The sequence below is a fragment of the Marmota flaviventris genome, chromosome 20 (genome assembly GCF_047511675.1).
Source record: "Marmota flaviventris isolate mMarFla1 chromosome 20, mMarFla1.hap1, whole genome shotgun sequence".
Lineage (NCBI taxonomy): Eukaryota > Metazoa > Chordata > Mammalia > Rodentia > Sciuridae > Marmota > Marmota flaviventris.
Window position 1 is genome coordinate 15065102 of NC_092517.1, and position 27474 is coordinate 15092575.

The window sequence follows — 27474 nt, forward strand, 5'->3', positions numbered from 1 at the left end:
CAGACGCCGGCTTTCGAACGTGGCTCACCGTATTTGATCTGGGCGATGTCCCCAACCACGATCTCGGCCACAGGGATCTGGACCACCTGGCCAGCCCGGACCACCGTGAACTTCTGCTCCTGCTCAATGCGACTCTGCAGGCCCCGGAACTGTTTCTCTTTGCTCCAGTCATTGAAGGCTGTGACCAGGACCACGCAGATGACGGAGAGCAGGATGGCGGCCCCCTCGATCCAACCTGCTTCTGCCTCTCCTTCATCCTCGGCCCCGCCCTGGGCCGTGGCACATCCTGCAGAGAGAGCAGAGGGGGTCAGCAAGGTAGAAAGGGCCTCCTGGCCTGGGTTTAAAGTCCAGCTCAAGTAACAAATATTAATAACCAGGTGACAATAATCCATTTGTTCAGCGGGTGCCAAGCTGGGGGCCAAGAGCCTCCTGTGGCTCAAATCATAAAAGACTCTGCCCATTTCACTGAGGTGGAAGCTGAGGGTTCTCGCCCAAGCTAGGAAGGGCATGTAGGGTGCTCAGAAGTGACCTCAGGCAGTGTGGCTCGGGGCCCATTATCTCAGCCACTTCAGTTTCCTGCCTCCATTCAAGCTGTGAGATCCTGGAGATGTGACTTCCCCTCTCCAAACCTCAGCTTTCTCCTCTGTAAAATGGGAAGCATATTCTTTATCTCAGCGGCCTACTGTGAAGGTTGAAATTTAACGAAGGTTGAAATCTTGCACGGCCTGGCACAGACGGGTCCCCCTCCTCCACTCACATCCAAAATGGGGCCTAATTCATGAGAAAAGTGAAAAAGTGAGGTTGGGAGAGAAGGAAGGCAACCAGTATTTGCCAAAAAAGGGTAGTTTTGTTCATATCCCCTCTTTTTGTTCATTCAGCAATGGTGAGACAGATCCACAGGCAGTGGGGACAGTAGTGTGGTGGTGGGGTGAGGGGATAAGAACCACAGTCCTGGGCCTGCCCTCCAGTGCTCTGAGTGACCCTGGGTGAGTCTGTCCTCCCTTGGCTTCAGGGGCCTCATCTGCAAAATAGGGACCACTGAGACCACTTCTCCTGGCCTGGGCTCAGCACACGGGGCTTCTCACCCAGCCCCTGTTGGATGAGAGCTGAGGACAGGCCCCACTGCACAGTGAGGACTCCGACTCAGGCTGCAGGCTGCCTGTTTGACCCGCAGTGACCCTGAATCCCCCCTAGCACCCCTGAACCTCCAAGCTGGGCCTTTTGACTGCTCGAGGACTGCTAGGGCCCGTGTGATGAAGAGAGAAAGAAAACACAGGGTGCATCAAACCCAGGGCCTCAGACTTGGGTGCTCAATCCCTGCTGTGCTGAGGTGAAGTCTTCCTATCCTCTGCTGGCCTGTACCCCAAAAGGATCCCGAGAGCGAGAGGTGTTCCCCCTTGTGCAGATGAAGAACATGAGGCCCAGAGAGGTGAGGTAGCACGGCCAGCTGAGATCAGGCCTTTTTATCCACTGGGAGTTGGAGAGCAGCCGTCTCCATGGAAGAGCCCCTGAGCAGTGTCTGACCATCCATCCCTGAGGAGCTCAGAGGGGCTCCCTTCCATGGGACCTAGACAGGCGGTGGGGAAATCTGCAAGGCCTACGGTGTGCCAGACATTTACTTTTACCCTCAAGCTGACGGAGAGAAGAACGGTGGTTCAGAGGACAGCGACTCACCTGGGTTCATGCAGCAGATCTGGGATTTGCAACCAGGACCTGGAATCTGACATCAGACCAGGCCTGCTCACTGCCTCTGTCTGCCACATACGGGCCTTCCAAGGGAAGGTTACAAAGACTCGTGGCTGACGAGTCTCGAAGCCCAGTTTGGTCCCAAGGAACAGGTAACAGTAGTTTCAAGAGACCCTAACAGAAGTTTCTGGAAAACCAGGGGTTAGAAGCAATATGATAAGAAGGCCACATGGGAGTGTTTGTGGCACTCTGCTCATGGGCGAGTCGGGGTTAGGCTGGCAGCCCCGAGCTCGTGAAGGTAAAGCCTCACTGTGGCCGAGCAACATGTGCCACTGGAAAATTCCAGGTCTCAGGCTGCACCAGCTGCTTCCTGCAGGCCAGTCAATTATGTCACCATGTGGGGTTCTCAAAGCTACTTCTTCTCCCCCTTGGGAGTTTCAGGCATTGCCAATAACTTTAAACTGCTCAACCAGACTAGCCCTTGGGGGTAAGGTCATCACCGTTGTGCTAATGAGAACTGACGCTGGGCCAGCCGCGAGTTTGAATCCTAGCTGCACCACTTAGCTGCAGCATAGAATCCGATATTCTTGGGGCTGGGATTGTGGTTCAGCAGTGGAGCGTCTAGCACATGCGAGGCCTTGGGTTCGATCCTCAGCACCACATAAAAATAAACAAATAAAATAGAAGTATTATAAAAAAAAAGAATCCTATATTCTTCTCATATGCAAAATGAGGGTGATGATGGGTGTTCCCCTCAAAAGGTGATGGAGAGGACTAGGGCAGGCCTTCATATGACACACTCACTGCAGGGAGCATACAGTGGGTTCTCACATGAAGCTGCTGCTGCTTGTTTTCCAGCAGATGGGCATGCGTGCTGAACACAGGTCCCATGGCCTGTGTGGGTAGAGTCTCGAGTCACCTGGTACAGAGGGGGGTCCAGCTGGATTTGGGTTTGATGGAGGCAGGAAAGGAAATGGGGAAGGTGGCCCTGGATCCCCTTGAATGACATTCGTAGAGACCTAAAAAGCTAAGAAACAGCCAGATGTGGTGGTGCATGCCGGTAGCCCCAGAGACTTGGGAGGCTAAGACAGGAGGATCGCAAGTTCAAAGCCAGCCTCAGCAACTTGGCAAGACTCTGCCTCAAAGTAAAAAAATAAAAAGGGCTGGGGGCAGGGGCGCTGGGGTTGAGACTCAGCGGTAGAGCGCTCGCCTAGCACATGCAAGGCCCTGGGTTAGATCCTCAGCACCACATAAAAATAAATAAAATAAAGTTATTGTGTCCAACTACAACTACAAAAAATAAATATTCTTAAAAAGAAGGGTTGGGGATGTGGCTCAGTGGTTAAGTACCCCTGGGTTCCATCCCCAGTACCAACAAACAAACAAAACATGAGAAACACAGATGCTCCTTGCTAGATGAAGCTCAGCACACTTGGCTCTCTATATCGGTGAGTTCCAACCAACCCGAAGGAAAAATAATAAAGAAAAATAATTTGGCCTGTACTAGCATGCATAGTTCTTTTCGTTATTATTCCCTAAACAATACAGTATAACAACTATTCACCTAGCACTTACATTTCATTAGGTACCATAAGTCATTGAGAGACAATTTAAAGAATATGGGATAATGTGTGTAGGTTTTGGGCCAGTACCAGGACACTGTATAGAAGAGACTTCGCATCCTCGGGTTTGGTGGCCACATGGGTCCTGGAACCAATCTCCCATGGGTCCTGAGGGGCGACTAGGTTGAAATTCATTATTTTGGAGCTGAAGGGTGGACGGGGGAGTCGACATTATAGACAGAAGCCTGCTGCTTTGTTTCACAGGACGTCTGGCGCCTGCCGCCTTTACGTGCTCTGTCATGGAGAGGCCATTTCCCCTGTCCTGTGCTTCCTCCACGGGCCCCCGTGAGAGCAGTTACTGGAGGATTCGGACGCTCCCTGACGAGGCGGTAGAGAGCTTGTGGGCTCTGGAATGGGAAAGACCTGGCTTCAGTCCCAAGCTGTTCCGTGTGACTTGGCCTCTCTGAGCCCCGGTTTGGAAAGCTGTAAAGTGGGATGGCCCCAGGGGCTTGGGAATCCAGGGCCGACCATATGGTGGACTCATGAATGTTGGTCCTCCCGTTTCCATGATCCCCTCTTCTTGAACTGGCTCACAGAAGCCCAGGGCATGGTGGTGGGGTCTGCACCCTGTTCCCTCAGCTCTCAGCCCTGTCTGCTGCCCTTGCTGATTCTATATTGAGGCGCCTCTGCGCCTTGAAGGGCACTCGCTCTGCCAGCAAAGATGGATTAGCTTCATCTCCTTTTGAGAACTGTCTGATGGTCCCATGGTGCCTCGGGACAGCCAGAAAGTAGATCCCTGAGGTGGGCCTTCAGCCACCCAGGAGCTGCAGGACCCTGGAAGCGACCCCTGTGCTCTGGTGCGAATAGGGGGAGAAGAGAAAGGAGGGAGGAGGCGGGTGGGCAGGTCCTGTGGAGTCTCCCCCGGGCCCTTGGACTGGGCTGGGGACAGGATTTGGAGACTGTGCCTTCAGGTACAAAGTGATGTGGGTGAGGGAATCACAGGCTGTGGAGTGTCCACAGTGTCCACAGCCCTTCTGATTGCTTTCTTGCTGGTGGCTGTGATTGCTTCACATAGCAGAAGCCACAGAGCCAGCCCTCAATCCTAGGTCTTCAAATCCTAAATTGGGGATCCTTCCGGACAGCTCACTCCCATCCAGCTGACCTAGTTCATCTTCCATGGTTTTGGGGAGAAAGGATAAGAGCCCTGAGTGCCCTGGAGTTGAACATTGTCAAACTAGGCAATGTCAACAGAGTGATGATGTCACTACTGGACAAGGGCACAGGTCAGTGAACAAATCTCGACTGACCCCTGACTATGGGCTAGATGCGATGCTCCACTCCCTGCACACACTAATCGCATTCTGCACAGTCACTGTGCTGGGCAGGGGTCACCTGCCCCATTCTACAGACATGGAAAGTGAGGCGGCACAGGGAGGGTCACTTGCTGGGGACTCACTGTGCCTGGACATTGCTCCACGTTTCCCATCTGCTGAGAGCAGGCCTCCTTCCTCGGGCGGGCGTGTGGTTGGTGGGGAACAGCCAGACCCCAGGGCTGCCCGGGTGTCGCATCCCTCTGCCCGCCCAAAACCTTTTCTTGGAAATGATCCCAGAAGTGTGTGCCTTTCCTCTCTGGCCCTTTGAGACAGTCCCCACCCAGGGAAGCCCGAGGCCTGGCTTGGGGCCACTGTCCCCATCTCTGGGAACCATTCCAGGCCAGTATCCTCTCCTCCCAGAGCTTCAGTCCCCTCACCTACCCAGAGGTGGCGGCTGGGGATACCACGTGCCTGGTTACCGTAAGAGCTGGGGGCTGCGTGCGTCAGCGCTCAGCATGGAAGATGGTGGCGGGTGACCGCGCCAGGTGCACACTGGGGACTCGGGAGAAGCTGGTGGGTGCCGTCCAGCTTTCCCGGGGGCATGGTATAAAGAAACTGCCCGCTGCCTTCTCCCTCCCTCCCTCCCTCCCTCCCTCTGCCTGCAGGGCTCCATTCAGGTCTGCAGGAGAAGCAGGGGCCCCTCTCTGGCTCCAGTGGGCGTCCCCAGGAGCCATACCACAGTGTGGCAGGCACCAGCGCCAGGCATGGGGATGTGGAAATTGTGGTCTAACCTGCTCCCACTGCTCCTCTCTGCTGTGCAGCAGAGGACCTCAGAGTTGGGTGCTGCAGAGGACGCGGCTCCATCTACCCACGGGGGCGGCAAGTCCGGGTCCCGAGTGCTGGCTCTGCTCGGGCTCTCTGGGATGTGCTCCGGGGTCCTGCATTCCCTCCAGTCCTCACAAGGCTCCCCTATAGTAGCTTCTACCCCATTTTACAGCTGTAAACACTGAGGCCGGGTGCCTCCTGGCAGTTGGCAGCTGGCGTTGAGAGAAACCAAGGCCAGAGCCTGGGCTCTCAGGAGAAGGACCACCCTGTGGGGCTGAGGCACCTGCAGCTGCCTTGGACCCAGAGCCTGGCCTGCATCAGGGCCCAGAGGCAGAAAGGGAAGAGGTGTGAAATCTCGCCTTGCTGCCTACACCTCAGGGCCTCAGGCAAGTCCCTCCCCTCCAGGGGCCTCATGTCTGCACCCCCGAGATGCATGCCATGGCGGCCAGCCCTGGAGCTGAGGGGCAGCTGTCCTGGAGCATGCTAGATGCCCCATCCATGCTCCCCCCTCCCTGCCAACACCTGCTCTCTTGAGCTCTAGGCCTGCACACCACTGGGTCACACAAGGCCATCTGTCTGGGTGGCAGTGACTCAGTCCTGTCCCTCTCTGAGGAAACGCAGCCAAGGGACAAGAGCGAGGAGCCAGAACGCCTCCGTCTGAGTCACGGTACTGTGGCTTCCTCGCTGTGTGGTTTAGCCAGTCTTAGCATCCCAGGGCCTCGGTTTGCTGGGTAATAATAGGACCTACCCACAGGGCTGCTGTGAGGACTGAGGGTGAGAAATGGACTTCCACCACCACAGCTCCCAAGTAGTGGCAGCTATAAAAATGCCACAAGTCTGATCATCACTATGTGTTTGTGTTGTATCCTTAGGTTTTGTTCGAGGCTTATTCAAGTAGCTATATTTAATCTTCTTCTATGTTTGCTTTGACATCTCTGCAGAGAAGGCTGCCCATCATGCGTCTCTGATAATGTCCTATGGGAAAGTGCATCCCAGAATTCATTGTCAGGAAAAATGTCATCTTCCTCCTTGTGGACAACTTGAGCTATGCAAATCATCTGAATTCCCTTTCTTCCCTTACTGCTGGGAAGCTCATGTCAAACATAGATCTCAACCGTGGTAGCAACTATAGCTGGTTTATTTGCTTCCATCCTTTTCCTGTTCGCTTTCTGTGAGATGTGTCCCTCTTATGTCTTTATATCCATTATGGAAAAAGTTAATGTGGGGAAAAATTAGTTTATTATTTTGTATAGGATTGAGGTAGTTGTTCTAATACATCTGGTTATCCAATTTCTTGAGCAACTTAGGTTTGGGAGGGGGCAGAGCAGCACATGTTCAAGGGACCTCAGAGATTACATCTTTAATTGGAGAAAATCAGGCCCATTATGGTTATTTCTTACATACTAGTAGTATTTTTTTTTTTTTTTTGCTTGCCGGAAGTAGTGACTGTAGGATGATCCATGTACACAACACATTTGTCAGAAGATGCGTCATCATAATTATAACAAAAGAAAGTGTTTGCAAGGTCTAACTGATTGAAAAAAAAAGCACATTATAAAGTGATCAAACAGCAAAGCCATATATCTTACATAATCCCACGTATCCACGGAGTGTGTCTAGCTACCTGCCTGCCTCTAGGTCACAGAGGGTTCTCTCTGGGTGGTGGGGTTACAGGTGGTTTTATTTTTCTGCTTTGTGCTTACCTACGTTTTAGACTTTTCCTATAGTGAGCTTGCATACAATGAATCAGTATGTTAATTGTGTGAGTTTTTTTCCTATTTAAGGAAATGCCCATCAGGGGAGGTTTGAAGTCTTGGCCACCATGCAGGGGAGCAGGCATGGAGTCAGCCGGTGCTCGGTGGCTGTCTTTGGAGTGAAGGATGAGTGGAGGACAAGGTTCTCCGTGGGAGCCATCCGTCCTGGCTCTGGGAAGAGTGGGTTTGCTCCAGTTTGTCCCACCTCCCTAAGAGGGTGAACCAGCTTTTCCTAGGTCCTGGGAGCAAGGTCTCACTCTGCCTGTGAGAAACAAAGTCGGCGCCTATCCAAGTGTGTGTCGTCCACGGGCCGACTTCTGGGACAGGACCGCGGAAAGGCAGAGGTGCAGAGGGACCAAGTGGCATTTCACACAGGACACAAAGGAAGTGATCAGAGACGAAGATCTGAGAAGGAGGACCAGGGCAGCCACAGCCCTGGAAGTGGCAGTCCAGCACCCACCACGAGACCCTTTTTTATCTCTGCACAGTAACCCATCTGTTTTGCAGATGAGGAAACAGAGGATCAGAGAGGGTATGTGGCTTGCATAAGCTGGGAAGCAATGGAGTGATTTAACCCAGGGGCATGTGACTTCTGGGAACTGAACCCAGGGGTGCTCTACCACTGAGCTACATCCGTAGCCCTTTTTGAATTTTATTTTGAGACAGGATCTCACTAAGTTGCTGAGGCTGTCCTCTAACTTGTGATCCTCCTGCCTCAGCCTCCTGAGCAGCTGGGATTACTGCACCACCACACCTGGCCAGAGGTTATGCTTTTAATCACTTCATTTTATCTCCACACCCAAAGGGTGTGTTGGAGACAGGATGAGAGAGAGAGAGAGAGAGAGAGAGAGAGAGAGAGAGGGGTATCAAGACAAGAATGGAAAGGGGAGAGAGACTGATAGAAAAAATGAGAGAAAGATTTCAAAACTTTCTATCCCACTCTTTCTGGACAGAGGTGGAAAAGGCCCAACAGGAGGTACTTTAGGTCAGCCCCCGCCCCCGCCAAGTGAAGGCCTCCGCAGGCAGGCGGAAGAGTAACGAGAATCATCAAGAATCATACAAGGACAGGGCCGCCCAGCCTTGGCCTGAGCAGCACAGTGTGTCAATCCCTGCTGCAGGAGGTGAGGTGCAAGGAGTCACCTCCATGGTGAGCCAGTGACTTGGGGGGTTCTGGGAAGAAACCCAGTTGGAGAGTCCCTCAGATGCTGGTGTGCCCCCAGGACAGGGACCCCAGAGGGATCCGTGAACAGGGCTGAAGCACCATCAAGTCAGCGGGTCAGGAGTGCACAGGGCAGGCGGTTCAGGCTTTGTCCCCAGCCGCGAGTGCGGGGAGCCCTTGCAGAGCAGCCTGGATGGATGTCGGGGTCACCGTCACCCGGTCTGCAGCACCCATCTTCATGAACAGCATGTGACTGTCTCAGGAGGGACCTGGCCCTGGTGTCTTAACAAACTCCACAGCAAAACCCGAGGACTCTTTTTAGCTGGGTGCTGTGGTCTGGAAGGTCTCCCAGGTCCTTGCTTTGGGAATTTAATCCTCACATTCGTGTGTGGATGGGACCTGGAGGTGAGGCTTTTGGGAGGTGACGAAGGTCATGAGGATGGGGATACCGTGATGGCATTAGTGGCTTATGGGAAGAGGCCCAAGCTGGCAGCTTGTTCTGCCTCACTATTGGGTCCCCTTCGGCCACATGAAGATGCAGCAGAAGGTCCCCACCAGACGGTACTGGACTTCTAGCCTCCAGAAACATGAGAAGTCAATTTCTTTTCTTTAGAAATGACCTTGCCTGTGACATTCTGTTCTAGCAACGTCAAACAGATTCTGGGTAACCTCGAGTAAGTTAACCCACTTCTCTGTGCCTTGGTTTCCTTGTCTTTCTGATGGGCACAATGATGGCCCCTTGCTCACGGGGTATCTGGAAGACAGCTCAGCTCAGAGCTTGGCACACGGTAAGTGCCTAATAAGTGCTCATGGTGAACACTGTTACTGTTGGTCTGATCCTTGCATTTCACACAAAGGAAGACTGGATACTGAGGGCTTTAGACTGGCGCTCATTCGGTGTGTGTGAGGCCTCAGTTTCCTCATCTGGAAGCAGTGGTGGCCGTGGGCCCTGGGTGCCCTGCGGTGTGGGCACTGTGGCCAGGAGTGCATGCTCCATGCAGGGCGGGGATCAGGGGGTCTGAGGCCCCCCGACCTACCTTCGTTGCTCTCGCCAGGCGGGTGGTAGAAGGACAGTCCCAGGGAGATGATGGCCGCAATTTCCAGGATGATGAGCGTCACATCCTGCAGGGCTTCCCACACGAGCTGCAGGAAGGTTTTTGGCTTCTTTGGAGGTATAAAGTTTTGCCCAAAAATCTGCTTCCTCTTTTCCAGGTCTGGGGCGGTGCCTGGTAAACCTGTGGACAGAGTGCAGAGAGGTGGGCAGGGGGCCCTGGAGGGACGCGTGTGTGTCCCCGAGCACCGACATCAGCCCCCAGCTGGGCAGAGCGTCTCCCCCGGGGCCTCTGTTACCAGGAAGGACCGGGTCCCTCCTGTGGTTATGGAAGGCTGCACTAGAGTGGGAACAGGAGGCTGTGCCGGGTGCCCCTGCACCATCGCCAAGGTGAACCAGGGGTCAAGAGGAGCCGTGAGAACTGCATAAGATAATCCATGCAGTCCAGGACAGGGCCAAGAGCAAGACAGGAGGTGACTTCCCGGGGCCACATATGGAAGGTGCTGGAAGCCACATCTGGTGGGTGGGAGATACTCAGCTGGGCTGGGCCAGAGCAGCGAGGGGCAGCCAGATGTCGGCCTTGTCATGCAAGGGCTGGATGGACGGCACAGCCAGGTTCCCTGCTAACTCACTAGTTCTTCATTTCCAGATAGTTCCTCCAGCCTCAAGAGCCCCACCCCACCTCCTTCCTGCTCAGCAATCGTGGGAAGCATCCCATTATCTTCTGGTAACTTCTGATCTATGTCTGTGGCCCTAGCGGTCACCACTGAGCCTCACCCCACCAGGGCAGGCAAGTCCCTGGCGGGGAAGGGCTTCCCGTGCCCTCTGTCTGCTGGCCCCCCACAGAGGTCAGCCCTTCCCACGTTGCTGTGTCATTTTGTTTCTCTGTGACAGCTCCTGCCTTTGTTCCTGTGGGCCAGGGACATCCTGTCCTGCCATCGACACCGGGTGCCGTCCTCAGCCTCTCTGAGCAGCCTCCCCTCTACCCCAGGTGGACAGCGGCCTCTGCCCTTACCTCTCCCCTGCCCTGATCACAGCAGGGCTTATGGGTTTGCTGGGCCAGTTGGTTTTTTGGGGCAAAGACTGGTCTGATGCCTATTTCTCAGAGCCTGGCACTGGAGGTCATGGCGGAGAACGTAGCACGAATGGCTCTGTCAGCTGGGCAGGCTCAGCCACATCTCCCCTGTGGCTTGATGACAGCTGGATGGGGACAGGGAGGGGCACAGACCTCTCACTGGACCTCAGGCCTCCAGCCCACTACTGAGAAGGGAGAACTGGAGAAAGCCCAGGGGGGCTGGAGTGCTCAGTTGTATTCAGGGGATCTTAGTGGACGAATATATGACATGGCGCTAGGACTCCAAGTCTGTCGTTCATTGGCTCATTCTTGCGTCCATTGGCTCAGTCTGTGTCTCTTTCTGGTATCAGGGGTGCTTAACCACTGAGCAACACTGCCAGCCCTTTTTATTTTTTTTCTTTTGAGACAGGGTCTGGCTAAGTTGCTTAGGACCTCGTTAAATGGCTGAGTCTGGCCTTGAACTTGCAATCCTCCTGCCTCAGCCTCCTGAGCTGCTGGAGTTACAGGCATGTGCCGCCACCCCCAGCTCAATCCCTATGACTGGAGCCCCTGCTGTGGCCAGCTTGGTGCTGGGCACTGGGGAGAGATGTGCATGGGACATCCCTGTGGCTCATGGACACAGGAGCTCAGGGAGCTGGGAGTCTGGCAGCCTGGGGTTCAGGGGTGCAGGGCAACAGGCATGTTCCGTGTCTGGAATTCCAAGTGCAGAGCCTCCTCTGAGTGACTCCTCTGAGCCACAGTGAGTCCTCCATTGGGGGCCCGAGAGCCAGGGGGCTGAGACCCCAGGGGAGGACTGCACGTTCCCAGGAGGCCCTGCACCAGCCTCGCCTGCAGCATGGACGCTCTGGACAGCTCTCCTCCTGCTGTGCAGTGAGAACGAGGGAAGCCACAGCCCAGGTGAGCCCATTTTATGGATGGGGGCCTGAGGCTTCCCAGTCACCAAGCTGCTGCCTGGGGCTACTCTTGGGCTGTGCAAAAGGCCAGCCCTGCCTTCTCAAAGCATGTGGAGACGTCTCCACGGTCCCCTGCTGCGGTGCCCATCAGGGGTAACACCTATATTTGAGGCAGAGCTTCCAGAAGCTGCAGGAATCTCCCTCCACGTGTCCGATTCTGCCCACAGCCAGGGTCTGAACTTCCTTGGGCTTTATACTTTCCACTAAAAGCCCTGATTCCTTTAGATGCCCAGAGGGGAGAAGCCATCATAGTTCTGGTCACCATGGTATAAGAGCTCCAGGTCCCTCTCTGAGTGTGTTTTGATGGGGGAGGGAATCTTGGGAGGGTGGTGGACCTCTGATGGAGGGGCCACGATGGCCAACATTAGCCTGGTGTGGCAGTTCGTTGTGCCTCAGGCCACTGACGTCCCTTCTCTGAGCCTCAGTTTCCTCATCTTGCTAACGGGGGAGTTCACTATGATGGGTGAGTCCCTAGGATCCCAGGGGGTCCAAGGTTCGCAGGCCCTGAAGCGGTCCTGCTGGGCTCTGTTTTTACCTTTAGGGGCTCTTTGTGAGGTCTGGTGTAAATAAAGGGCTTAGATCAGAAAAAGATGGGTGGGGGGCAGCTCAACTTCTCTCCCCACCCCCCTGATGGGCAGAGACACGAGTCTCTGAATCTTGTGAGGCTCTCGGTTCAGATGCGCTGGAGTCTGGAGTGTGAATGGTTGGTTGGTCATGCTCTCGGTTCCCAAAGTCAGGCCACAGCTCTGGGAGGTCTGTCGTGCTGGGGACCCACACACTAGGCCCTGCGATCTGGGGTTCTGGGACAGCAGACAGGGTGGGGACCCCAAATTCGAGTAGCTGTAGGTGCTGCGCAGGTTTGGGGAGTGAGAGGAGTAGCTGGGTGGCAGACAGTGGGGAGTGGTGGGGACTGGGGCAAAGAGAACACTGACCCTTCTAAAGGGGCAGATGCTTCTAAGGGCCCCTGTGGGGGAATATGCACCCAGCGAATCAGATCTTCCAACCTAGGAGAAGGAGGACACCTGGAACTTGACAGAACATCTCCCCAGTGAAGATATTTCAGAGCCAAATACAACAAATCTATGGGTGGGATTCTGCCCGAGGTTGCCAGTCTGAGACCCTCCCCAAGGCTATGGGTCGGAAGAGGGAGAAGGCTGGGAGGGAGGGGCCAGGGCAGAGAAACTTCTCTCTCCCTTCCTCCTCTTTTCTGGGCAGCACCCCCCTAACACCAGGCCCTGTCCTGTTCCCCACAGGCTTCTGGGGGCCTCCTGGTTATTCCTCCGGGTTATTCCCATGGTCAAAACTAACAGGAAGTCTTCACAACGACAAATTCCCCAGAATATACACCCTCAAGTGGTTAGGCTCACAGGGTCTCCGAGTTGGCTCATGGTAGGTCCTGGCATCTCACTCCTGGGCCACGTTGGAGCTGGGGATGCCAAGCCCCAAGTACTCAGGTGGGTTTGGACTTGGATATCCTGTGTTCAAATCCCAGGTCGGAGTTACTCTGAGTAAGTGATTTTGCCCCTCGGTCCTCAGTTTCCTCATCTGTGAAACACAGGCAACAGCAGGGCCCACTTCCCAGGGTTCGGGTGCAGCTGCCATCTCCACGTTCCATGTAAGGGCCGCAGAGCTGGGTCTGGCCCCAGGGGAGCGTATTGCATTTACTACTGACTCGTTTGGGGCTGTACGTGTGATGAGCCCAGCCCTCCCGAGGAAAGACGGCTCGCGCAGACAGGGTTTCCATAGGAGAGGGGAACTCAAGGTGAGGTGACGACAGCAGAAGGGCCTTGGGACTGCAGAGAAGCCAGCCACTTCCTCTCTGTGGGCCTCAGTTTCCCCACATGGGACATGAAGGGATGGTCTAGAAGCGGGTTGAGGGTGGGTGACTCTGGAACCTTGTATGCAAAGACAGTGGGACGCTCACCTGGTCCAGCCCACCCTCCGTGTCCTTCCCAGGACTCTCAGTCTCCCCACCTTCCTGCTAGATACCAACATGCCTATTTTGGGGAGCAGACACAACAGAGACTGGGGTGAGGGATGAATGGTGTCAGAGATTCAATTTAGATTGTGGAGCATCTCGCCACTTAGCATATTAAAAATTAATACAGTGTGTCAAATGTTGTTGGACCCAACAGCAAGGGTCTAAAAATTCAGGAAAAAAAAATGCGCAGGACAGAGGCTGCATGGGGTGTGGGTATTCAAGTGAGAAGTTTCTTTTTATTTATTTTTATTTTGTGGTACTGGGAGTTGAAGCCAGTGGCTCTTCACCACTGAGATTCATTCCCAGACCTTTCTATTATTATTATTTTTTTTAAAAATTTTGAGATAAGGTCTCAGTTAGTTGCTGAGGCTGGCCTGGAACGTGTGATCCTCCTGCCTCGGCCTCCCAAGTTGCTGGGATTCCAGGCATGAGCTACTGTGCCTGACTGAATTTTCTCTCTATACAATTACAGAGCACTGGGCGGGGGAGTTGAGTTTGAGTCTTGATTCTACCACTGACTGGTGAGTGAAGCAACCCAAGGCCCCCCAGAAAGGGTGAGCCGTCTACTTAAGGTCACACGGCAAGGAAAGACAGAGAAACACCCTTGGAGACTCAGTTTTCTCATCAATAAAATGGGAGGAAGTAACCCCTACGCTGTGGTGGACCACTGTCAGAGGAATGGCTGTGAATACTCTGGGCAAAAGGTGGGAACACTATCTGTGCGCCTTCATGGAAAAAAATAAATTTCAGCTGTTGTCCAGATTCTTTTACTGGGGCCAGAATTTGGGTGTCCTGTTATTTATGTAAGAGAAGAAGGCCACAGCTCCCAGAGTGGGGGTTTCGGTTGTACAGAATTATTTGCTGTGATGGCTGCTTGCTGTCACGGGACATTTGAGGAGTGTACCTCCAGCTGTCCTGGACACTGATTGGGTTCTCTCCCAGCCTCTGAGCCCTCGCCCTGTCACCACCGGTCTTCTGTTTCCAGTGAGTGGCTCCCTCTTCTCAGTCATTTCAGACTCGTCTTTGATGGCTGCTAACAGCTCTCTCAGGCTGTCAGAGAGGTTTTTTTTTGGTTGGCCCAGTGATTTAAAAAAAATGGGAAATTTTCACCAACATAAGAAATGCAAGCACTTCTAAATAGAAGTCCTCATGTTTGGCTCAGGGAGTCACGTGCCCCTACCTAAAGGAGTTGGAATCGGTGACTGACACCTCTCTGATGCGAACACCCCCCCACCTCTGCTCCAGTAAGGAGCGCTGGGGGCGGAGGAGGGGACCGTGCATGTCAGCTCGAGTTCTCTTGGGTGCAGGGGGAACTAACTGCACCTTGTATGAAGGCAGATTGGTGGGACTGGAGATACGATGTGTGTCAATCGTGCCTGGCACATGTTGGCCTTCATGATTTCTGGATGCAGTTCTTACTAGTTGCCACCGCTGCTACTAACTACCACGTTACCACCACTGCACTATGGGCCTGGACTGTGCATCTCTGGTTTTGCCCTCTGAATTGTCACCTATTAGATCGCCACCCTATCTGAGATTACCACCCCTGACATATCATACCTCTCTGTAGGTCCTGAGACCTGGTTTGAATCTATCTTTCCTTGCTGTGTGACCTTAAGGAGATGGCTCACCCTTTCTGGGGGGCCTTGGGTTGCTTCACTCGAAGAGCAAACAGAACCAAGGCTCTGTGCACTGTAACGTTCTGCTGTTGTGGTCACCCCACTGTGCAGATGTGGACCCTGAGGCTCTGTTGGAGCTCCGTGGTCAACCTGCCCTGCTCCAGCCTGATCCAGTCAGGGGTCGTCTACACCTGCTCCCAACACACACCGACAGTGACCCCACCTGATCAAGCTGACGGGAAACCTTGATTCACACCAGCCTAGTCCCTGCTACTCTGGGGTGCTTGGGAAATTTCAGGTCAAACCAAAGATGAGTGTTTTCCTCTGTGGCTTCCTGGCCCTGCTACTTGCATTTATGAAGCAGAGTCAGGGGTTCAGCTGAAGGGCATCCAGAAGGCAGGTGTGTGACTTAGTGCGTGCAAGAGGCTGTAGGCGCACAAGTGCATGCTCAGGAGTGCAGCCAGATAGAGGTGTGTGGCACCGGGCTGTCCACGTGTCCTGTCCCCTGTCAGAGGCCAGGCAGAGCGGGCAGATTTCAAAGGCACCACAGCTGGGACTTGGGATTTCTTGGTGGCTCAAGATACAATGGTGAGATGGGACAGGAGACTTGAAGCTCCCGTGGGCAGCTCTGTGCCTGTGGGCAGGTGACTTCCACTCCCACCCTGTTTCCTCATGTGTGACCTTCCAGCGACAACAGCGTCTACCTCAGAGTTAAAGGACCTAGTGCCCACCCCGTGAGGACTTGGTTAATGTCAGCGGCTGTTACTACGCTGTCCTGACAGAGCCACCTTCAAGGCCCCGGCTCCTAACTTGGTTGCAAGTTGGTGTCACAAAAATGTTTCCGGCTGGGCCTTAACTCAGAGGTTCTGACTCAGCCACGGCCCAGCCTTGGGGGGCTGCAGAGCTCCCCGGGATTCTGCTGTGCAGCCAGGGATGGGACTGCATGGTCCCCCGGGCAGCAACAGCACCTCAGGCTCTGCCTGGACCTGCTCAATGAGACAGGACGCAGCCTGGGGTGGAGCCAGCCCTCTGCAGGAGGTGGGCTGGGGCAGGCAGAGAAGGTCTGTCCCCTCTGAGCCTCGCCAGCAGTCCTGGGACATGGGGTTGTTGCTGGTGCCCCGAGAGCAGCGGCTATTCCAGATCACAGGGCGGTGACAGAGCCTGAGGTGACAGAGCCTGGGGAGCGTGGTCAACCCTGCACTTTTCTGTAAGGTTGTCCAGCTCCCCAGGGCCCGTCTCCCTCCCTGAGAGCTGATGACAACAGACCTCGGTTCCCAGCCTCCCTTGAGGCCGTAGCACAGGTAGCGAGTGCTGCCAGTCAAGAAGCCGACCCAGTGGGCCGAGGTGGAGGGGAATATCAGCCACACTCTGTGTCTCCTTTGGCACAGACGAGGCTGCAGGAGGACACCAGGAACAAGGCGGGCAGGGAAGGACCCGAGGAGGAGATCCCATCAGCGTGGGGCCGGGAGCTAGTCCTGCAGGGTGGTCTGACAGCGCCCCTGCCCTGTCCACAGCCCCTCCTGGCTCCCCGTGCCCTTCTCAGCTGTCCACCTCCTGGGCTCACAGTGGCCTCTCTGAGGTTGTCCCAAAGCCTCCCCCTGCCTCCCTCCCAGTCACATCATGTTGATCCCACTCCGCTGCCAAGCCACAGGCCCCATTCCTGTCTGGCCTCGGTCTTGTCTCATCTGGCTCCTAACCCAGGCCATCCCCCTCCCCTCATCTGCTGACCTATTTAGTCTTCAGAAATGCACATGGGCATTCGCTGCCTCCTCCTGAAAGCCTTCCCTGATTGACCCAACAAGAGTGGTCTGTCCCTCTGGTCCCCCGAGAGCATTTGTCACCCAGCTCTTTCCTTTGATAGCACACGTCCATCAGCCATTTCTCCCAGGCTGGGGTTTGGCCCTGAAGGTCAACCAGCAACTGAGATCCACCCTTTTGTGTCTCCACTGCCTTCTGGACCTCTCAATGCCACCGTCCCCTGGCAGGGGGAGCTGCCCAAGTCATCCCACAGCAGGCCTTGGAAGGCTCCCTCCCTCCCCTGCCTCTGAGGGCCAGAGATGGAGAGCTGGATGCTGAGGCTGCTCAGGGCTCCGCACAGGTGCCGAGAGACAGGGCTTGACAACTCTCTGCAGTGAACCCGCCATGCACAGGCCTGCCCTGTGGCCCGCGGGACCAGGTGCGTATGTAGTTTACGATCACGGTCATGCATTGATGATCCCGATGGCCGGGTGCAGGGTGGGGAGGTGTCTTTCTGGTACACAGTGGCCTCACGTGGGGCTGTCTGTGGACCCAGAGTCTAATAATCATGGGCAATCATGTGGAGGGGGTAGGATTACAGGTATGCGCTCACATGCAGATGTGGAGCCCCACTGTGCACACAGCACTTGACCGTGGACCTGAGTACTCACGGTCACGGCACTGGGTGGTCTCTAGGTCCACAGATGCAGTGTCCACTACTTTATGTGCTCACAACTGGACACCAGGGAACAAGGACACAGATGCTATGCGCCTCTGACCTGATCCCCACGTGGATACAGGATTCCATCATATCTTGTTGCAGCACGGACTGGGCTCCTGACCCTCCCTCCACGGTGGGACTTCTTTATAAAACCTCTCGGCTCCACAATTTCCACTTGGGCAGGGATTTGGAGAGGGGGTGGAGGGTGGTAGTGGGGGTCTGGTCCGAAGCTGTGAGTATATGAATTACCTATACCAAGGAATGGGGGGTCCATTGGGGCTGGGGTCCTAAGATTCACCAGACAAAATTTAGTATGCCTGGTTACATTTGCATTTTAGATAATTAGTGTAAGTTATGTTCGTGCAGTATTTGGGACATAGTACTGATCAAAAATCATTTGTTGTTTAGCTGAAATTCAAATTTCGCTGGGTATCCTTGACTTCCCTTTGTTAAATCTGACAGTTCCACCCCCAGGGGTCCCCAGTCCCCTCCCTTGGGTCCACTGTTGGATCAGAAGTCCTGTGGCCGGCCAGGCTCCCACTCCCAATCGACAGGCAGGAAAACAGAGGCACAGAGACAGGGAATGACGTTACCCAGATGCAGGGTGGGGCAGGCTCCTTCCTCCTTGGCCCAGGCCCGTCTCACCACGCCATGGAGACACAGGAAGGAGACGCTCGTCTTGCTTATAATGAGCCTTATCATACAGAAATTATGGCCATTGCAAATCCTCCCCTGTCAACCTTACTGAAGGTATTTGATTCAACCTGTCCTGAGGTGGCTTTTTCCTCAGCCCCTGAGAATCCAGAAAAGCCATTTCCACTTCTGTCTGGGAGAGGGGCCTAATGTCTGGACACAACCCCAGGGGGGGCTTCCCCATCCCTCCAGGAGGGGGCGCTCCACACAGCTGCCCCCTGTAGCCTCCCAGGGCGGGTTGCAAAAGCAGAAGGTGCTAGAGTCCCAGTCTCCCCTGCCGTGACTCAATGAGACCTTGGGCAAGTGGCGCTCCTTTGTGAGCCTCATTGTCTCATGCGCAAATTGGGCCAGGGATGACCTAGCTCTGCCCGCTGGGGTAGATGAAAGAAACTGCAGCATTAGAAAGTCTCCAGAACTGGGCACAGTGTCCCTTTCCTTCCTTTGAACTCCAAAGCTACCTCCATGGGCATCGGCAGCCACAGTGGATGTTTTCTCGTTGTCCTCTGACTGCAGGTGACCCCTTCAATGATGCGGGACCGACCTCCCAACAATGCCCCCACTATACTGGGGCTGCAGACACTAAGTATGCACATGTGGTCTCACGTGACCGTCATTTTAAACTGTGGGTAGCTTGCATTTAATTTTCCTGGCTGTTCTGTAAGATTGGGATTATAGATAACTTCATTTTTACAGATGGAAAGACTGAGGCTCAGAGAGGTAAAGAGCCTTGCTCAGGGTCACACAGCAAGAGTCAGGATGTGAACTCTGCTGTCTGAGGCTCAACAACTGTATTCTTTCCGCACCATGTCAGGCTGCCTGAATTAGGATCCAGAGCTGAAATCAAAGCCAACAATTCTGCCATTCTCCTGTTGCTCTCAAGACAGCCTTTTCCCATAAACAGAGATTTGGCAATGGACAGGAGCTATCTCCCAGGGATGCCAAGCACCTGAAGGAAATTGCGAAAACTTAGTCACCAGGCAGGGTGTTGCTAAATATTTGTGTTGTCACTGTGATGTGGGCTCCTCCATTAGCATCAATAAAAGTCTTATACTTTGAAGGGAAGGAAAAAAAAAACAAACCCTACAAGCCTCTCAAAAGCTACATTTTTAGAAAAATGCATTTCTGTCTTTGGAAAGCAAGTAGGCTAAATAAACTGTGGTACATCTAGTCCACAGTAAACTACACAACAGCCGAAAAATGAGATCCATTTATATGTTCTAACATAGAAGGTTCTTTAAGACAAACTGTTGGATAAAGACAACATTGAACATTGCAGCCACAGCATGTTCGTTCAATTCCACTTTGTAGAACGAGAAACTCCACAAAATAGTCTGTATTTCCCATGGGTATCTAAGGGTATGTGTAGCAAAATGTCTGTAAGGATCTGCTCCAAACTCACGATAATGGTGTCTCTGGGAAGAGGCAGTAGGATTGGCTACAGTGGTCAATTTTTTGCAGTGGTGAGATTAGACTAAAATGTTTTAATTTTTAGCACGAGAATGTGTTCATGTTTTATTTGAATAATTCAAAGTTTAATCCGAAATCAGTACATACCATAGGAAACTCAAGGTGTGTTTTCATAGAACCTTTGGATGAAGTGGACTTGGGGACAAGCATTCCCAGGTCACAACTGTGGCTTCCTAATTTGCTACCAGCACGTCCTTGACTGAGTCACTTCACCGTCTCTGGGTTATAGGACATGGGGCCCAGCTCAGAGCCTGGCTATGAAGGTTGATATCAGGCAACGGGCGTGGCATGCCAGGGACAGAGGAGAGGCTCGATATGTGGCCCCCCTCATCTCTTCTTTCCCTCTGGGTCCTGCCTGTCTCTCATCTTTTGACCTAAGTCTGCAATCTTCTTCACACAGAGCAAAACTCATCTCAGATCTAACCACCCCCTCGGTGGCCTCAATATGGGTCTGGGCTGATGGCTTCAGTGGCCACTTCTCTGATCTCCTGGCTCCCGACTCTCAATTTAGTTCCTATGCAGCAGCCACAGGGAGGTTTTAAAAGCATAAAGGTCACTGGGTTCATGTCAAGCCCTTGCTGAATGCACTCAAGGCCTCCTATTACATGCAGGTAAAATTGCTCTCTTTATCAAGACCTGGATGGCTCCTATGGAGGGTCCCTGCCCTCCTCTGCAGTCTCATTGTTCCTTACACACCACGATGCTATGTGCCCAGCAGGATCAGCCTCCTTTCCGAGGCTTCAATATGGGGTTTTCCTGCCTCAGGGCCTTTGCACACGTTGTGCCCTTACCAGGAAATCTCTTCTTTGCATTTGTACCTGACTTAGCACTTCCTTTGGCTAAGCTCCCCTCCTGGCCAGGTTGGACTCCCTTCCAAATATTCACATAACTCCCTGAAAATTCCTTTTATTTGAATACTTCACAATGTAATTGGCTTTTCTTAGTGGAACCCTTTATGACTGTGAGCTCCATGCAGACAGGCACTGTTGAAATATAGGAGATGCTCAATAAACTCAAGGCCTCTCCTAGACACCTGTATAGGGAGACGGGGTGAGGAATGGGTCATGCTTAACTCCAGAGCAGTGTCCACCCTGATGGGCACCTTCAGGCTGAGGACTGGGGAGCAGAGCAGAACCTCAGGGTCTCCTCAGGTCACTTTCCTCTCTGCCTGAGGCCACACACCAAATGCCCTTTTGCTGGTAGGACGGATGCGGGAGCCTCCAGCCAGCCCCCCGCCCCCCCCAGGCCACGAAAGGGCTTGCTGGGGACACACACACACATCCACCGCCTCTGCCCCAGCTTGGGACATCCCTCCAACTTTCCACTTACTGCCGGGGCAGGATGGGGTGGGGGAGGCTGCTGGTGAAACCCAAGACCGGAAATCAATGCCAGGAAAGTAGAGGCCCTCACCTCTGTGACGGGGGCTCCTCCCTGCTCTCACAAAAGGCAGCTCGAGGAACCGGAGTGTCCTACCAAGAGACTTCCCCCTCCCGATCAAAGAGTCTGGGGAGTGGAGGGAGGGGACAGGAGAATGGGAAGGGGCCGAGAGGGCAGCTGGAGCGACTCAGGTACGAAGGACAGAAAACCCAGGGAGACCCCAGGAAGCTGAGTGGGTCCCTTGTGCAGGGTGGTTTAGAAACTGCCTTCACATCCACAATCACGTGGGAGCCTACAAGGTGCCCACGATGAAGTCTATAGTTGCAGACGAGGAGACCGTGGTTCAGACAGGACCCAAGGTCACGCACCTAAGCTTCATGGTCTCCTGTGACCTCACTTTGTTAACTTCACTTTACAAATGGGGAATCGAGGCATGGAGATATAAAGACACTCATCTTCTGGATTTCCACTCTGGGTCTGTGTGAATTTAGAGTCCAGGTCTTACCCAGTGCATCACAACCCCCAGCTCACGAACCCGGGCTTCTCTTGCCCTGTGTAACTCCACAGAGGAGGCTGGAAAAGGATGACGAGGTCACCCATTTTATGGGTCAGGAAACTGAGGCCCAGAGACAGGGACGATTATTCTCTGCGGGGTAATGCTGCGGTACGATTCCTACCATTTTGTAAATAGATCTTTCTCTTTTTCCTTTGGGGGCTGAGCGCATCCTGTGTTTGTTAGGAACTGTTACCCTCTTCTGCTTGTGTCTATTTTGCATTTCGTCCCCCGCCTCTGAGTCCCTGGGGTTCTCTGCCTGCCTGGGAGGGGCTGTGTCTTGGGGGCCTGTAGGAAGGTAAAGGGATGAGCCACGGTCCCCTCCCCGCACTGGATTATACCTGGTTGCTTAACAACCAGGAACGCACATCTCCGCCACCACTCGCAGTTTTATGGGGAGGCGTGATGAGACACAGTGTTCCGGATGAACCCTTAAATCTCATTCCATTGAGTTCTTTGCAGCCTGAGGCCCCCCAAACCAAATGAACCAAACAGAGCGCTGAGACATCTGAGGGGCGAAGGCTGCAAGGAGCCGGGGCTGGGTTCCTGTGCACGCCCTCCCTGACAGGCCGGGCCACAGTGTGCAATGAGTGGTGAGAGGCACCCCCAGGTGTGAGTTCAGAGCTGGCCTTGACCTGAGCTCACGGCTTAGCCGGCCTGGCCTTACCTGCAAACCTGGGGGCCTAGTACCTGCCTGTCAGGCCTTTGGGGAAAATAAAATAATCATGTATGATGCCCCCCCCCCCCCCACTCTCCAGGGTCCCCTTCACTTTAGAAGGAAAAGCCAGGCTTTGGCTTCTGCCACGTCCCCACAGGTCCCACCTCGAGCCTTTGTCCACGCTAAGGTCTGCTCTGCCCCCTGATCCTGGGCTCTCAGAGGCCCCGCTCTGGAGTTTCCTAGCTTGGCCCCTGGTTTATTTCCTCCAGAGCTCTTGCTGCAATTGATGGGCTCCATCATTTTTCTCTCAGTGTGTTTCCTTGCTAGTCACCCACGCTAGAATGCAAGCCCCAGGAGGGCAGAGACGTTTACTGTTGTGTTCACTGTGGTATCCATCTCTCTGGGCCCAGAGTTGGGTCTAGCACGTAGTAGGTGCCCAAGAAACATCTATGGAATGGATGAATTTAAAAACATCAGTTTCCTGGGGCTAGAGGTATAGCTTGGTGTAGGGCGTGCGCTTAGCATGAGTAAAGCCCTGGGTTCCATCCTCAGCACCATAAAAAAAATAAATAAATAAAAAATAAAGTTTCCTTATACCTGATGCTTAGCAGGCGTTCATGGGCCTTAGCTGACACCCTTCAACTCCATACTGCTTGGACTGCCATCTACTGAGGGCAATTTTTTTTTTTTTTTTTGTACCAGGGATTGAACCCAGGGGCACTTTACCACTGAGCCACATCCCCAGCCCTTTTTACTTTTACTTTTTTTTTTTTTTTTTGAGACAGGGTCTTGCTAAGTTGCTTAGGGCCTTGTTAAATTGCTGAGGCTGGCTTTGAACTGGTGATCCTCCTGCCTCAGACCCCCGAGTTGCTGGGATCACAAGTGTGCGCCACCCTGCTCGGCTGGAGGCAATTCTTTATTACATTATTTATAGCAAAAGAAAAATCATCAAAATATTCAACATGCTAGGAAAAAGCCACCATGCATGGCACTTTTCAGGGGCTAAACTTCAGAAGGGAGCTGGCATGACATGCTCCAACAGTTTCTGAGGTTTAAAGGCACCTAGTGGGGAGAGAAAACCATGTGAGATCTCAGGGGGACAGGAACTGACTGGGAGAGGGTCCTGACCCGGGCAGGCCTGGTTCATATCTCACCTCTGTGACCTGTAGGTGCGCGACTTTGGGCTGTCTGTGCTCCACATCCTCGTCTGTAAGTGGGGATAATACTGAGAGGAGAGGTCACGATAAAGTGCGCGTCCTCCTGTCCCCAGCGCGCAGGACACTCTCTGCATTACAGGCCTGAAGCCGGGCTGGCTCCTGACTTGGGACTTGTTAGGACAGTTTAGGAAGCCTTAGGGGGTGGGGCAGTGGGAAAGCTGGCAGTTCCAGATCAAACAGCCCGCAGTCCTGGGGAGCCAGAACATGACAGGGACAGTTCTGCAGCCCGGCCTCCCATTAACGACAGCCCTCAAAAAAACCGATTATTTCAAACGCCGGTGCTGGGTGCTCCACATTCTCCGGGTGTCTGGGTAATTAGACCTCCCAGGACTTCAAGAGGAAGCTGCGGCTTCCTGCTAGAAGCCAGTCTTGCTCAGCTTCTATGTCCCCGAGGCTGACAAGGGGCCTGCAGGGGGCGTGCCTCTGCTTGCTCAGGTCACACACGCTCTGGGGCTGGGGATCTTCCCCCAGGACTCCACTTTCACGAGGGTCAAAGGGACAAAGCTTTCCTCATCAGGGACAGAAGGAAGAACAGGGGAATCTGGCCAGGGTGTGCACGGGACAGAGGCAGAGATGTCACTGTTGGCCTTGGCCAAGGCTGCAGCGTCTGATGTCTCATGACCCCCGCAAGCTGAGCTGGGCTGTGGGTTCTGGAAGTGGGTGAGGGGACATGGGGGTCCTCAGCTCATGCCTGTGCACCTCCAGGGCACACACTTGCTCCTGAGTCCCTGCCAGGTGCTGGGGGTTCAGAGGCAAATGAAACCACCTCAAATCTGACAGGTATAAAATTCCAAAGCCTGGTGTGCATGGCATGTGCTAAGCCGCCCCTCTCAAGTCACAGGGAAGCCCTTTAGCCCTTCAGGAGTTGAGCTAAAGTGTGGGAATACACAAAGCTGCCCTCAGCACTCAACAGTTGGCCTTCGTGGGGATTTTTTCCCCCCTGCAATAGGGGGCACCCAGGGCTCTCCCCACATGTCCATTCCCCAGGGACTGGCCAAAATCTGTGACCTCTTTTTCTTTATTGAATACTCACTGGCCTCTGGGGACTTGGCTCTTTCTCCCAACAGTGCCAGGTCCTAACAGACCAGCCCTGGCCCTTCGGTCTCATATTTGGGCCTGATGTCCAGTGTGCCTTGGAGCCTCTAAAAACTCCCGGGCTTCTGAGCCAGAGCCTCATCCTCTTTTGACACATGGCTGGCTTCACCCAGGTCTGCGTTTCATTCCCACAGCTGTGTGATCTGGGCAAGTCAGTCAACATCTCTGTGTCTCCGCTTCCTCATCTGCAAAATGGAGTTAGCAGTGATCTCCTGCTGAGGTGTGGCAGCTGTGGGTGTAACGGGGCTGTTCCTGGGGGATGCAGCAGGACCTGGCCTTGGTTCTTTTCCTAAATCAGATCCCCAGCCTCTGCTGGCCACCAGATGAGCCTCATTAAGGAGGCAGCAGGTGCGATGAGGTTTGCAGTTGGCATCTGATTCTCCACCCTGGCCACCTGAGACCTGTGTCTTCCCAGAGGGCCAAGGGAGTTCCTGGGAGGTCAGGGACGCACCGGGCCCGGCATGCCACCTGCCGGTATGTGGTAGGGAAACCCAAGTCTTCAGGGGCTCTTCCCACCGTCTGAGGACCCCTGCGATTCCCACTCAGGCTCGTCTATCATTATGGGTACTAAGGAGACTCTGCCCTAAGAGACCCTTCAACCGGGGGCGTCTATGTTCTTGCAGAGACAGGTGGACCTCTAAGTGTGGACACCCAGGCCACTCAGGGAGCAAGACAGGGGGCAATTAGAAAAGTTAGCTTATTCTCTTCCACCCCTGGGGAAGGAAGAGGGCTAGACTGGGGGTAGGCAGGGATGCTCGGAGCCCCTGTGCCTCTCCTGGCTGGGTCCTTTGGTTTGCTGTCCTCTGGATAAAGCCCTGGACTCCCCTTTTTATTGTACCAGGGATTGAACCCTGGGGCACTTAACCATTGAGCCACATCCCCAACCCTTTTTAATTTTTATTTTGAGACAGGGTCTCACTGAGTTGTTTAGCACCTTGCTAAGCTGCTGAGGCTGGCTTTGAACTTGGGATCCTCCTGCCTCCGCCTTCTGAGTTGCTGGGATAACAGGCACGACATCCAGCTTAGGGATCCTTTATAAGGATTCTGGGACTTCAAGTAATTAGGAATTTTTAAAAATTGAGATATCATAAAAGAAAAAAAAAGTTCAACTTAAAGAAATCATCTAGAAGAGAAAAAAAATGTTGTTTTTTGGCTGTCCAGGGGCACACCTCTTTGCTCTTTGAGGTTAGGTCTCCCCTACTGTGAAGATTCTTGGTGGCTGTCAGTCAAAATGTCTCCACCTTTCTGTCCTAAGGGTGGGAGGGTCATCAGGCTGAGCCAATCACCTCCCAGAGATGCTCTCCCCCTGGATATGGAGTTAAATGATTGGTTGCAGTCAGCCTACACCGGCTGGTTAAATTTTCAGGTATTTTGTGAACTGATTGTTAATTACAGCCATCATTAGAATTCAATGTTATAAAGTTATAATTACATAAATTATACTTTAAAAGGCAATAAACACCCCCCACACGTCACTTCCTAATTGTTTTAGTAAATTTAACAATGATTTATCCTCTGGAATATCATATGGTGCTGTGCATCTCTTCCCAACTCCATGTTTAACAATGTCACCTTGGAACCATGGTGGCAGTATTTATACCACGGAAATCAGCACACACTACAAATGGGGACTCCCTCCCGCATAAAGGGTCAGCGGGCTGGGTTTCCGACATCTACCAGCATGGCGCCACTGGGAATCCTGAGTGACACAAGGACCCAAGATAGCTGGAGCGGATTGCTTCCATCCCCAAACTCCCCCAAGGGACACTTGCTCTGCCAGTCCTGCCACCGATCAATGCATACGTCAGTTTCCTTCTGAAAACCTGAGCTAGTTTCCCCAGACTTTGCTCCATTTGGGGAGAACACTTCCACCATCCTCCACGTCTCCATGACACTGAGCAGCCAGCCTACAACCAGCAGCCTCAGGGGACCCCTTGGGAAGACATCACCACCAGGGCAGAAAGAGAAGCTGAGAGGAGAAACCATCACTCCGATGGCAACTGCTGTCCCAACACAGGGTGCATTCTAGAAGTTTTCTGTCCGTCTCTTTTCCTTGCCTCTGTCCTTAGGGAGTTGCTGTCATTGTTGGATCCACAATACCAAACCCCACTATTTTTATCGTTATGCTCTTTCACCAGCCTCATCTATGGTGCTTCATGCTCAGTGTGACAATTGTTTTCTGGGTGGTTCTAATAGGCCCGTGGAGAAACTGAAAGGGACTCAATGCTTCTCTTCGTGTAGGGCATTTAGACATTGTTATCTCCCCTGCCCCTTAACATCACACAGGGATGTGATTACAAAATCTGTGACTCTGGGTCAGGAGACCCGAGTTCTGTCTGGTTCTGAACCAGGTGGCTGTGTGAGCTTGGGCAAGACCTTTCCCTCTCTGGACTTCAACTGAACCCATATGATGTCCAGGATGACCCTGTTGATGACGATGATAACCACGGCAGTTTCCATCTCTGATGTGCTTCCTGGGCTTAGTGTGCTATGATTTGCACCAGCTCGTTTATGCCTTTCAACAGCGCAGGAATGAGGACAATTTCACAGGTGAGTACACGGGACCTGAGAGGTGACGTCATTTGCTTGGCACAACACGGCTAGTAAGTGGCACAGCTGGATTCAGACCCAGGACGTCTGTGTCTTAACTGTCATGCTGCATGGCTACTTTGTAGTACCTGTGATTGCACTGGGGAGTAGGGTCACTCCTACAGTTTACAGTAAACAGAGGTAAACAGTTACCAAGTTAAGAGGAGGCCATCATGGTGATCCACGGTATGAGTGTGCCCTTACCTAAAGGGGAAAAGGATACAGAGACAAGCATGTGCAGAGGGTGGACATTGTGAAGAAATGTAGGGAGAAGACAGCCACCAACAAGCCAGAGAGAAGGGCCTGGGACAGACCCTACTCTCGTGGCCCTCAGAAGGAAGTGGCCCGCCATCTTGGTCCGTTTTAACAGAAACCACGGGCTGTGAGGC

General features: G+C 53.4%; 2 protein-coding genes across 2 annotated transcripts in view; both read right to left on the reverse strand.

Annotated features, from left to right (window-relative positions):
• Cidec (cell death inducing DFFA like effector c) overlaps nt 1–27474 on the reverse strand; it is a 554473-nt gene that overhangs the window by 386794 nt on the left and 140205 nt on the right. The gene's annotated exons all lie outside the window — the stretch shown is intronic.
• Nucleotides 1–27474, reverse strand: part of Atp2b2 (ATPase plasma membrane Ca2+ transporting 2) — a 207502-nt gene that overhangs the window by 70614 nt on the left and 109414 nt on the right. The window contains exons 4-5 of the mRNA XM_071605956.1: nt 9337–9534; nt 29–286 (exon numbers count right to left, since the gene is read on the reverse strand). Of these exons, the coding sequence (XP_071462057.1) occupies nt 29–286; nt 9337–9534 (456 nt within the window). The remainder of the gene's footprint in view (nt 1–28; nt 287–9336; nt 9535–27474) is intronic.